Source organism: Silene latifolia, chromosome 9, assembly GCF_048544455.1.
Source record: "Silene latifolia isolate original U9 population chromosome 9, ASM4854445v1, whole genome shotgun sequence".
Classification (NCBI taxonomy): domain Eukaryota; kingdom Viridiplantae; phylum Streptophyta; class Magnoliopsida; order Caryophyllales; family Caryophyllaceae; genus Silene; species Silene latifolia.
The window spans coordinates 225694109-225708041 of NC_133534.1; the positions used below are offsets into that span (position 1 = coordinate 225694109).

The following is a 13933-nucleotide window of genomic DNA, read 5'->3' on the forward strand; positions in this document are numbered from 1 at the left end:
AGATGCGTATACATAACCAACATGAATGGGGAGTTATTTATGGGAATATAGATTGGAACCGTGGGTTTGACCTGGCACTTGACCTTTAGGAGGCTTGTAGATGGGAAATTATATCAATGGAATTATAACTACATGAGGTCTCATTACCGATTTGTAATGAGTAAGAGAGAGTGTTGAATCTAGAACATAGTCATTTGTGGAATTTAGTAATGAACGCATGAGAGCACATTATGAGGTTTACTAGTTGAACTTCGGGACGAAGTTCTCTTTTAGGAGGAGTGAATGTAACAATTGCGAATTTAAAGGAGGAAAACGAGCGTAATATGCACATGAGTAGCGTATGAGTAAAGAGAGGATATACGATCAAGGAAAACGTGTGAGCTTGTGTGAGCCTGATGAGAATCATATTGGCACAATGAGAGTGATGATGACAGTAAGAACCTCGAGAGAGTACTTGAGAATCGGTGATGAGACTTGAGAAATGGAGAGAGTAGGGCGAACTTCGGGGACGAAGTTCATTTTAAGGGGGAAGACTGTAATACCCCGTATTTTATAAATATATATATTTTATATTGTTTTTATGAATTATGTATGAGATGGAATAATAAAATAATAATAATAATAACTACTATAAGGTGGTAATGATAATAATAATAATAATAATAATAATAATAATAATAATAATAATAATAATAATAATAATAATAATAATAATAATAATAATAATAATAATAATAATAATAATAATAAGAAGTTGTAATGATAATAATAATATACGAGTTATCCCAAGTTGTACAGTGTCCAAGTTATCTTTTGCCAGGGTTTTGGTTGAGGTGGATGTGGCAGGAGACCTTCCCACAACTGTCTCGTTAACCTCTCCTTACCATGGTGAAACTCCCCAAAGGATTATCTATGAATGGTTGCCATATTATTGTCAATGCTGTAGGAAGTTGGGACACACAAAGGAGAAGTGCAAATTTACCAAAATCAATAATAGACTTCAGGAGGTGAAAAGTAAAAAGGGAGTTCAGGAATATAGACGAGTTCAGACTAATTACTCTCATAACAAAGGTGATCACGACTCAGGAAGCCATGTGCTAGGCCATTCTCCTCCTAAGTTAGGGGTTGAGTCCTCCACTGGAACAGTTGAATTGAGCTCAGAATGTCAAGGACTAGGTTCAACTATTGTTCCAGAAGAGCACTCTCTACCTAATGAAAGTGAGGAAGGCTCAGAATGCAATGTGCTAGGTCAAACTGACACTGATGTTGTTGAGGTCATTACTCTGAATGAGGAAAGGCAGGAAATGGACACTGTACAACTTGGGGTTTCAGTTAGCAATAACTACTCTGTTTTACAGTCTGAAGGGGTAGTGGAGGAAATCATAATTGAGGTCCCTCAGGCTGGGGAACCTCCAAATCCAGGCAAATGATAATTTATTCTTGGAACATTAGGGGTCTTAATGATCCAATAAAGCAGTAGGAGATTAAAAGTTACTTAATTAAGAATAAAGTGGAAGTGTTTGGACTTCTGGAAACTAGGGTGAAGCTTAATAACTCTGCTGATATTATTAGGAAGTTCCCTTTTTATTCTGTTATTAATAACTATTCTCACCATTACAATGGTAGAATATGGGTGTTTTTGGATTCTAGGAAAATCACACTTCTTAATTCAAGTTTACATGATCAACTCATTCATCTGCGACTTCTGCATCATATCTCAAACCAGATTATCTATGTCACTATCATTTATGGCAGTAATGATGGTGGACATAGGGATAGGTTATGGGATGAGCTCAGAAGTGTGTCTGGTACTGTTACTAATTGGATAGTACTTGAGGATTTCAACATTGTCAGGGACATGAGAGAGAGGATTGGCCCTAATCCTCCTTCAGTTACTGAGATAATGGCTTTTAATCAATGTTTGCTTGATTGTTCTCTTGATGATGCTCATAGTTTTGGTTTTGAGCATACTTGGACCAACAAAAGAGACCCTACTGCTAGAATTTGGTCTAGGCTGGATAAAGTCCTTCTTAATTCTGAATGGCTTACTCAATTTCCCACTACTAATGTTCAGATTCTACCTTCTGGAATTTCTGATCATTCCCCATTTTTGGTGGAAGTTAAGGGTGGCTATAAAATAAGGAGGACATTCAGTTATTTAAACTGTTGGGAGGATCATAAAGATTATAGGGAGAAAGTTACTGAAGCTTGGGATATAACTGTCAAAGGTAATCACATCTTCAGGCTCTTCACAAAAATGAAAAATGTTAGGAGGAGTCTTATTTCCTTGCATAAGACTCATTATACTGGTATTACTCAGAAGGTTATTGCAGCTAGGGAAGCTTTGGAGACTAGTCAGAGACTGTTACAAGGTTCCCCTCTGGACCCTTTTCTTCTTGCTCAGGAAGAGGAATTGCTGGCTCGTTACTTAATTCTAAGGAAGACTGAAAGAAGTTCTCTCCTCCAAAGGGCTAAGATACAAGATATTAAATATAAGGATGCTCCTACCAGCTATTTCTTCTCCAGAATAGCTGCTAGGAAGCATCAAACACTTATTGGGAAAATTCAGGATATGAATGGTAATATAAGGGAAGGGATTCAGGAGACTAATGCTGCATTTGTGGAATACTATACTTGGTTATTGGGACAGAGGAAGACTACTACTAGTTTGGATACTGTCATACTTGATGGTCCTATAGTTCCTGAATCAGCTTGGGAATCTCTTTGTAAAGATATTGATGATAAAGAGATCAAATCTGCTTTATTTTCTATGGATTCTAATAAGAGTCCAAGCCAAGATGGATTTTCAGCTCAATAACTTAAAACATCATGGAACATAGTTCAGCAGGACTTTTGTGCAGCAGTCAAGGACTTCTTTAGGAAAGGTACTATGCCTAAACAAGCTAATACTACTTTGCTTGCTTTAATTCCTAAAAACCAGGTGGTGTCAACTGTTATGGACTATAGACCAATTGTATGCTGTACAGTTTTCTATAAGACTATTAGTAAGATCATTTGTGCTAGGTTGAAAACTGTGTTGCCTGAGATTGTGGGGAAGGAGCAAGGGGCCTTTGTAAATGGCAGAAGTATCTTTGAAAACATAATGCTTACTCAATCATTGGTTAAGGGGTATGGGCAGCAAGGCATCTCACCCAGGTGCTTGATTAAAGTTGATATTAAGAAGGCTTTCGACTCTCTGCAATGGACTTTTATTGCTCAGATGTTGCAAGTTTTAAAATTTCCCCCTCAGTTCCAGAAATGGATAATGGATTGTGTAACTTCAACTTGGTTTAGCATTAAGGTGAATGGGGTTAGTGAAGGTTTTTTCAAAGGGGAGAGTGGTTTAAGGCAAGGAGATCCCCTCTCTCCTTTCCTCTTTGTGATGAGTATGGAGATTCTCTCAAGATTATTAAGGAGAATTCATAATGAACACCAGGTCTCTTATCACCTAAAATGTGGGAAACTGGGGCTGAACCATCTCATATTCGCTGATGATCTTATGCTCTTTATCAGGGGAGATGTACCTTCTGTTCAAGCTGTGACTCGGTCTTTGAATTTGTTTGCACAGCTATCTGGCTTGCAGGCAAATCCAGACAAGACTAATATCTATATGGGAGGGGTTAGAGAGGAGGTCAAATAATCTATTCTGAGGGATACTAATTATGTGGAGGGTGAATTTCCATTTAGATATATTGGTGTTCCTTTGAATGTGGGGAAGCTTAATAAGGGTATGTTTGCTGACTTACTTAGTAAAGTGCAGAAATGCTTACATTCTTGGGCTAAACAGAAGATATCCTATGCTGGGAAAATTAGTTTGATTAACAAAGTCATCTTTGGACTTGAGCAATTCTAGTGTTCCACTTTGCTGATTCCAAAGGGTGTGATCAAGCTTATAACCAAATTTTGTTGGCATTTCTTATGGGGTTCTGATGATGGCCAAAGGAAGTTGATTATGAAGAGTTGGGCCTCCTGCTGTACACCACATTCTGAAGGGGGATTCAATATCAAGGAGATCTTGTCTTGGAATAGATATATTCTGTGTAAATGGATATGGATAGTTGATACTCATTCTGACAGTTTATGGGCAAACTGGAATCGCACATACAATATAAAGCATGGGGATTTCAGGACTATGTCAGTTAAGAGCTGCCATTCAGAGAGTTGGAGGAGTTTGCTGAAAGTCAGAAATGAACTAGTGGCTAAAGCAGGAAGTATTGGTGATGCTAGGGCATTCCTATTAGCTTGTATTACAGGGGGGAAATGCAGCTTCACAAGGTGTATGATTTTCTTCGAGAGCCAAGCAGGAAAATCAGCTGGGTAAGGGCAGTATGGAACAAGGCTGTTGTACCTAAGCATAGTTTCATGGCTGTCCTTGCTATGCAATGTAAGTTGGCTACTATTGATCAACTCACTCTCAGGGGTATGCAGTTGGTGAATCGTTGTGTGCTCTGTAAGGCTGCCAGTGAAGATCACCCACACCTCTTTTTTCAGTGTAGTTATTCAAGTCATATTTAGAAGCAGTTGCTGGACTGGATGGGTCTGAGAGGTCGATCTATGCGTTTAAAGAATGAAATGCACTGGATTGCACACAGGCGGCATAGGAGACATTGGAAGGCTCTTTGGGTCTCTAGTTGTCTGAATGCTTTGACCTATAGTATTTGGGAAGAAAGAAACTCCAAGATTTTCAACAATGTGGAACATGATGCGGATTATGTCATTCGTAGAGTCCAATTTTTAGTTAGTGTTAAGTTATTACATGTGACTCCTTCTTCTTATGAAGAGGAGATATTGTCTGGTTTAACTAGCTGAGATTAGTAGCCTACTAGTGGTTCTATTTTGTAAGATTGGCCTTCTTATTCCCTTTTATGGATGAATAAAATTGGCTTGCTTTTCTTGCAAAATAATATACGATATATGTATGTATATATATATATGTATATATATATATATATATATATGTATATATATATATATATATATATATGTATATATATATAATTGTATATATATATACGTATACTACCATACTAACTACCCTATATATACTTCACACACCTTATCCATACACAATATCATTTCATCCACCACACATTTCTTAAAAGAGAAAATGGAGAGAATAGAGATCGTCTTTTGCCCCTCCGCCTCGAGATCGTAAGGTAATACCGTCTTACACTATTTTATATATTAATTAAATTACACCGTTGTAATACCTCGTAGTTCTAAGGCCTTCAATACACCGAGTAGACCAAGTGGACCGAGTATAACCTATATTAGACTTAGTGGAGTTTTGATAATGCCCGTCTGTAGAAGGGCCGTCTTAAAACTGTCATAACTTGAGATGTAGACATGATATTGATGTGATTCTAATTCGAGGTGATAGCTTGTTCCCTTAAAATTCCAACGGTAGGTCACACGCCCAAAATGTCCAAGAAACAAGTGAGATATGACTATTTTATAAAAACTGGCCAGTGCTGAGAACGGCGTATACTCGATCGAGTGTTTTGTTACTCGATATCGAGTGTAGTCCTACTCGATCGAGTGTTCTATTACTCGATAGAGTGTTCTTTGGCCTAGCTCCTGGAAACTCGTCACTCAACCGAGTGGATGGTTCACTCGACCGAGTGAACCGAGCACTCGACCGAGTGCTGGTCGCTTTCAACTAGAAACTGCGTGAAAACCTTATCTCTTCAATCCTCTCTTTTCAGATTTTTTCCCCATTTTTAATCCTAACCTTATCCCTCTATCTCACTAAAACTCATAAACTTTGCACTATATATTACCCACAAGATCTAGTTCATTCCTTTGAAGATTCACTCCCTAATTCTTGTTCTTGCTCATCCTTTGACACTTGTAAGTTTATACTCAACTTTTCCCTTTGTTCTTTAACTAGTAAACCCTAACCTTGCTAGTAGTTATATTATGGGATTTTAATTAGGGATTGATTAATTAGGTGGAGTAACTAGAGGGTAATTAGTATTATTAGTTGTTGTAGAATGCTTTGTGATAGTTATTATGTAATGTATGTAGGATGAGACAGTTTTATATGATGGATCCTTGGTGATTTTGAATGGCTTATGGAGTATGCTAAGAGGTAGATTAATCCTACTCGGTTTCAATATTGTGGTTGTTACATGTTTTATGGATAATGTTGTAGCTAATCTCACCTAATTAGAGTAATTGCATTATAACATGTTTAGTCACTAATCATGTCATAAAGGGGAAAATCATGATGGTTATTACGTATCACAATGTAATGATGGTTAAGTCGATTTGATGAGTCGGTATTTGGCATATAAAGTGTTGTCTTGCATTTGTTATAATTATCTTGTATGTTGGAGGTTGGTGACGATATGGTGGTTGTTGTGGAGACGGAAGGCGGTTGAGAGACCGTCTTCCGCTTGAGTCACCTCTTGGAGCTTCCCACCCCAAGAGGGATGTGCACATTAATGGCTTGAGTTTGGAGGGACTCATGTGGGTGAGGCACGACGTCTGGCAAGGGATCCGAGTCGTTCTCGGGCCCGGTACCACGAACGTGGTCCGAGTACCTTTTATGAGTGTGGTGTCATGGACATGTTCCTGGCACCAGTGGTTGTGGACATGTCTGGGCGTGTCCCAGTACCGATGTGATGGTTGGATATTAGTGTTTCATTCATATTATAGTCATGTTGCATACGTCACACTTCGAGTCGTGTCACACTTTATTTATTGAAACTGACGTGTTGTTTGTCTGTGTAATTGTCACCTATTTCCGAGGTGGTATGTGTCTATCCATATGATATGTTTGATCATATGGGGAGAAGGTTGAGTACAGGTTTGGCTTGTTGACGTGATCGGGATTCGGGTTGCGCTACGAACTTTGGAGTTGAGTACATAGTCACTAGGTAGACGATATAATCATAGCCGAGTTGTATTTCATTTATTTATTCTTTATGGTTATGTAATTCATTAAACCTTTTATTTATAAAATGTTCTTTAATTGGATTTTTGAAACACTACCTCGGGAAACCGAGATGGTAATGCCTTCAATTATCTTGGCCGGATAATTGGGGTGTTACAAATTTATATCAGAGCGACGATTTTGGAACCTAAACCAATGAACCAAAATGAACCTAGGTGTGTCTAAGAAAAGGAACCCGACTTGAGTTTAATAGGAGGTCGGTTTTGGGTGTGTAGGATCCCTCATCTCAAAACTAAATCCTATTGTTTCGGTTGGTCACTATGTGGGTGGTTACGAGTCGGGAAACATGACGTGATATGTTGAATGATTATATGTGTGTTACGATTTTGTTGAGTTTCTTGCATGATATAGAGGTTTGTGGGGTAAATGTTAGTATGTGAAAGATGGATGAGTAGGCTAATGTGTATAACATGTTTTAGAACAATTGGTGTGTGTTGGTATAAGGGACGTTAGTCCCCAATCTTAGCATCCAGATAAATCATATGCGTGTTTAAACTTGTTAGTGCTATCGTTAAGGCATAAATGTTGATTGTTAGTAGAGTAGTTATGAGTATGGAGGTAATGTGTTAAGACGGCGAGTATGATGCCATATGAGCTAACTCAGGATGGGTCACCAAGGGTCGGTGGACTCCCGAACCTTTCTTTGTGATGCATGGAATATCATAGTTCTATTTAATCGTGAATTGAAAGCCGTAAAGGATTACTTGAGTGAGTACGAGGCTACATTAGACCGAGTAGGGCAGTACTCGACCGAGTGGGTTGGTCACTCGACCGAGTGGGAAAGTTCCACAAACTGGAAAACTTCTGGCAAATTTGCCACTCGGCCGAGTGGGTCTGATGAGCTGAGAAACTCGTGAAATTTTTTGCTTTTCTCTATCTTACATATTCTTCATTTCTACCTCAAACCTCGTAACTTAGACGTCGGTTTATCTTAAAATAATTTCAAACTCCATGTCGGTAATTTGTTGTTTGGATTACACCTTGTTACTCCACTTTTCTTCATCCGTTTTCTCAACTTTGACCGCGTAATAGTGTTCACCTTCTTCATTTTTTCCAAACTTGATTTGGGTAGATCTACACATATTTGTTCAAATTTTATCAAGATTTTTTCCTACGTTGAAATTTTGTCCACCATGGACGAGCTTAAAAACTTGTGTTCTTGAGTCAATTGTTGGATTTTTGTGTTCATTGTTGGGTCTAATTGGATAACAAAGGCTTTATATATATTTATTAATGATGTTGAATTTTATCTTGTATGTGAAAATTTCATCTCAAAAGTTTATCTTAATCTTCAAGATTTTGAGCTTTCATAAGTGGAGCTTGGTTTAATCGTTTTACAAGACTACTATCTTCACTAGTAGTGTGCTACATCGTCTTAAAAATGAAGATTTCATCATTGATTTGGCCCAAAAAAATTTTGAACTAAGTGAGAATATTAACAATTTTTTATTTCATCTTAAACATGGTTTAATAGTTTTGTGAAACTATAATTTTATTGGGGAATTATCATAAAATGATTTGAATTTTTACGCCCTAAAGGGGTGACAAACTTTCCGAAAAGGTTGTGACAAATATACTTAAGCTTTGACTATAACATCTTGTGAAGTAATGAGAGATTTATCCGTCTTAAATTTTTCTAAAATGAGTACTATACCTACTCGTATTTTGACTTTTACCAAGTTAGTTTCTTGTGCTAATTGATTCTTAATACTGTGAACTTGGCTTATAGCGACATGTGCCATCTTATATCGGCTTATTCCGTATTAAAATTTTAAGAAATTTAAAACAAATCATCGTAATGTTAGAGTTTTAATATTACAATTCACATTTTAATCAAGTTTGATTAAAAATTGCATAATAGGGAAGAACATTTTACAAAGTTGGTAAAATTCCTAGAGTTGATTTTTGAATTTGCATCATTTTACAAAATTCATCATATTTCAAGTGTACTATTGAAAAAATTTTGTGGTTTGTTTAAAATACAAAGGAAGTATTGCCTTAATTTCTTGAATTCCATTCTTCGGGTTAAGTTAACTTCATCTCACTGACAAGCTCGTGTCAAGGGTTTATTTTAAAGTGTTGGTCACCGATGTAAGCGAAAGTTTTCTATCCATTCCAATTTATTTGATTTCCTACCTCTTCCGTATCCGTTCCGGATTGTTATAATTTTCATCACCCCTACCCGGAAGTTGCATGAGAATTGAATTTCGGGGCGTGCCGAAGTAATCTAATCATTGATGGAGGGAGTTGTACTAATGTAGCATCAAGTACATTGGTTGAGAAATTCGCATTGCCTACCATAAACCATCCTTGCCCATATAAACTAAGGTGGCTCAACAAAGGGACCGAGGTTACAGTGGATAAGCAATGTTTGGTCTCCTTCTCAATTGGGAAGGACTATGTTGATGAGGTTCTTTGTGATGTCTTACCTATGGATGCTTCTCATTTGTTACTTGGGAGACCATGGGAATTTGATAAGAACTCGGTACATCATAGGAAGGATAACACATATGCCTTTAACTTTGACAAAAAGAAGATTGTTCTAGCGCCACTTCCACCATCAACCGTGTTTGAATCTTCTAAGGGGACGATGTTGGTCCAAGAAGCCGAGAAAATCGAAGATAAGGGTGAATGGGGAGATGATCACGTTCTCCATGACAAGCATGTGTCCATAGAACAAGATGAACCGTTCACTAATATGGTCCAAACAAGGGTCAAGGTCTATGAAGATGTTCCTCCAAATTCTAGCCTAAGAGTGAAGGCCGAGGTCCCTAAACATCCTTCGTTCAACCATGGTGTTCACAAGTTCAAGGACAAACTAGGGGAGTATTCAATTGCACAAGAGACATTCAAGTGTGATGGTACCAAGGAACGAGTTCAAGAGGAACTCTTTGTCAAGAATGGGGCCGAGAGTACCATTGATGAAGTAAAAGCTAATTATCCCATCTCCTCTACCACTAGTCTAATTGGGAATGAATGCAATGATAAGTCAAGTGCCTACTCGGGCGATCAAGGAAATAGGGTCAAGAAATGAAATGAACAAGAGCCTTCATTTCATGCTCAACTCAAGTGCAAGGGAGAGTCCTTAAACCCTAAGCAAAGGACGAAATTCATATTTAGGGATCAAGTTTGGGTCCGTTTATGCAATCTAGGAGTCCTTACAAAAGGGGATAAGCTCAGGCCGAGGGAAGAAGGTCCGTTCAAGGTCATTGGTCAAGTTGGGTATGATAAGTACAAGGTCGATTTATTGGGAACCCATGCCACCTTCCATGTTGGGAATTAGGTCCTTACTATGAAGAGTTTAGTGATGATGATGTCGAGGATTTGAGGACAAATAATTTTCAAGAGGGAGAGTTTTAAGCAAAACAGTCCACAATAAGCGCCCATGAACCCGGTTTTGGTCCCTTGACCGAAATAGGGTCCAATTTGAAATTCGTGTAAGAACATGGGGGGCACTTTATGGCCTAGAAACCTTCTATGCAGAGTTTAGAGTATTTTTGGCTAGGATATTTTGACTTGGAAAGGAACAAATCAAGGGGATAAACAAGAACAAAACCGATGTGGCCCCTTTGTGCACGATTTGCAACAACAAGGACAAATGTCGCTTTCAAGCTTCCCAATTTGTCCAAGACAACCCCTTCAGTTTTTCTTACATGCTCTAGCTCTTATATACCTTGGTGGCCGGACCCTGGAAGCTTACACAAGAGTTTTCCTCTATGTTTAAATCATCATTGTCCTATTAGTTTACTTTCCTTGTTTTTAGCATTTGTTTTTCAACTTGTGTAAGAACTTTGTGTAAGGCCTTGGGCCACTTATTGTACCGGTTTTCTAGGATCTTTTGGACTATTAGATGCTAGGTTAGATGGATGGTGAGGATTGCTTGGCTTGGCCTATTAAAATAAGGCTTTTCTCATGCATTTTTCAGATTTGATGAATGATAAACACAAGTTAGAAACCTTATTTTCTACTAATCCTCTTTGCTTAGTGCTGGAGAACCTTCTATTTCTTAGTGCTTAGAGTTGGGTAATTTCTTTGCTTAGTGCTTGAAATTTCCGTTAGGCTTAGTCTAGTGGCTTAGTGCTTTGATTAAGTCATATCCCAATCACGCTTGGTACTCTATTCGATTGTAGAGTTCAGGATACCGTGGTGCCAGACAGCCCTGTCGACTGTTCGATTGCAGTCCTCAAGAGTTTCTATTCGGTTTTTAGCCGTTTTATCATATTTATACAGTCCCATTCAGTGTCCAATTCAAGTCATATTCAATCAAAATTAGAGTCTTGAGTGTTTCATTTCAAATTGGTTATCAGAGCAAGGTTTAACAAAATTCCATTGTTGTGTTAGTCTTAGGAAGAAGCCTTTCTTGTGAGTTCAATATAAACCTTAATCATTGATGGAGGGAGTTGTACTAATGTAGCATCAAGTACATTGGTTGAGAAACTCTCATTTCCTACCATAAACCATCCTTGCCCATATAAACTAAGCTGGCTCAACAAAGGGACCGAGGTTAGAGTGGATAAGCAATGTTTGGTCTCCTTCTCAATTGGGAAGAGTGATCGGTTGCGATGTCGTCGGGTCACATCCAATCAAACACATTTATAATACTCAACAAACTACTAGTTAGCGGTAAGTCGAGGTCGATCCATGGGACGGTGTGCTTTGGGTTCTAAGTCTATCTATCTCAATTTATGCTAGTGTCACAATTTGTTTGGGTTTGTAGTTGTGTTCTAGACTAATGAAAGCAATAAAGTATAACAAGCAACGAAATAAAGGATGTAAACAAATGGTTAAAAGTGCTAGGATATCATGGGGTCATAGGGGATTCATGGTTTTGATCATACAAACATGTTCACAATGTTGCAAGCAATTATTGTTGTAAAGGAACCGAGTTGGGTTATGTCTTACGGTTCATAGGAAGAGTTGGGTCCCGGAGCCGAATCGATTAGATTGTACAACACCTACAAGTCGACTTACTTTCCTTCTATTCAACTTCTATGCATGGTCTAACAAGACTCGAGTTGGTTTATATCTTACAAGTCAAGTTGAGTAGATAAGAGATGGTAAAAATGCAAGGATTCATAGGCTTAGCATTTCATCAAACATAACATGTGCATAAAGTTGACATCACAACAAGCAAAAAATTTGATTATGAAAACATATTAGATTAAGCATGAATCAATCCCATGTTGGTTTTCCCTAATTACCCACTAATCCTAGCTAAAAGACTACTCACTCATTATCAAGTTTAGCATGCTAACAAGGTTGTCAATCATATTAACAAGGTAAAACATGATGAACAAGTAAGAAAGATTAACAATAATTAAAACAAGGATTAAGATAATTATACCTATGGAGATTCCAAAATAATAATGCAAAGAATAATAGAAGAACTTGGTGATTGATGGAAGGTTGTCAATCTCCCAATAAACCCAATAATCTTCAATTACCCAAAAGTAACAAACTTGAACAATAATTAAGGAGAGATTAATGTGTAATTTTGTGGAAAGATTGGGATTAATCTATTCTAATCTACTCCTAATCTAATCTAAGAGAAGGATTGATTTAACCTAATGAAAACTTGATAAAAGGATCCCCCTTTGATAATTTACAAGTGGGGTATTTATAGTAGAAATTAGGTGGATGCATTAGGGTTAACTAAGGGTTAAACTAGTAATTACACTTTTTAGATTGAGCAGGGAGAAGCCGGTATTTTACGAAGGAAGGGCTTCTTTCTTTGAAGCTTGAAGAAGGCGAAATTGTGCTGTGAAGGAATCCGGGCGGATTGTTGTTGGGACGGGCGGATTGTAGAAGGGGAAGACGGGCGGATTTGGGAGAAGACGCACGTCTTCTGTGGTTTGGGGACGGCCGGATTCTAGAGAATCCGCACGGGTTGGAGGGCTATCTCGTTTTCTCTTCTATTCTTCCCTTTCCTTCATTTCCACTTTATTCTTGTGGGATTGGCCTTTAGTTCTCGCTTCCTCTTCATACTAGTCCATCAAATATCGTCAAATAGCTTCCGAATACGCACGAAAGATGGGAATTTCCGCCTTATTATCTTCTTTCCTACAAAACATATGAAATGCGATAGAAAAGAAAATAGGAAGGTTTTGACGGATAAAATGGCCATAGAATGTTATAATAGTATGCAAAATAGGCTCAATTAGGGGACTCAATGTGCGCAAATAATGTTCACATCAAATATCCTCAAACCGACCTTTACTCGTCCCGAGTAAAGAGGTGACTAAAACTAGTCCTTTATTTAAACTAACCTAATAAAATAGCCGATATGAGACAATTAGCGGGTCTCACTCCGCCCCTTCAACTCACAACAAGACAACCATGAGGTAGGATGCCTTCTTGCAAGGCAAGGTGGGTCTTGCCAAAATGGCGACACATCCAAACATTAAGCACACAAAAATCAAATAATGGATGCATCTACAAAAGGAATATCCACTTCCTCATCAAGTGGCGGAGGCAACTAAAAGTGAACAAATTTAAGAGCATATAATCCTTCACAAATACTAGTTCAACAAATTACTAAGGCTAAGAGGATGGCACTAAATCACCTCCAAATGGTGTTAAACTAGACTACTTTCGTCCTCAATTTCCAAATGCTTTCGTCAAGAGCGATCGGATGGTGGTGGAATGATGATCCCTATGATGCTAGTAGCATATGACATGACAAGTCTCTAATTCTCTACAAAAGTAAAGGTCATGGATCGTCCCAAGCTCGACAAAGTGGCTTGACAAAAGGCTTTTTGGGAATGAAATGCTCAAATCTTTATAAACAAGGGTGGGTATGACTAATATTCAAAATTGTCCTCATTTAACTTTCACATTTCAAAAATTTAAGATGGGGTTTGTCCCTTCCGGGCTAGTGTCCTTTGCTTTCGCCAATCGCTTATTAGGCAACCGGTTAACCTCTAGACAATAGCTTTTCGGGGTGATAGTCACTCTGTCTCTGGGCGGTCGAATTCA

At 38.1% G+C, this 13933-nt stretch overlaps 1 protein-coding gene across 1 annotated transcript; it reads left to right on the forward strand.

Moving 5' to 3' along the window:
- The first annotated feature begins 340 nt into the window (after window positions 1-340).
- On the forward strand, window positions 341-2818 carry LOC141602313 (uncharacterized). The gene is made up of 3 exons (XM_074422616.1): window positions 341-450; window positions 821-1422; window positions 1512-2818. The coding sequence occupies exons 1-3, from the start codon at window positions 341-343 to the stop codon at window positions 2816-2818; spliced, it is 2019 nt and encodes a 672-aa protein (XP_074278717.1).
- The last annotated feature ends 11115 nt before the right edge of the window (window positions 2819-13933 follow it).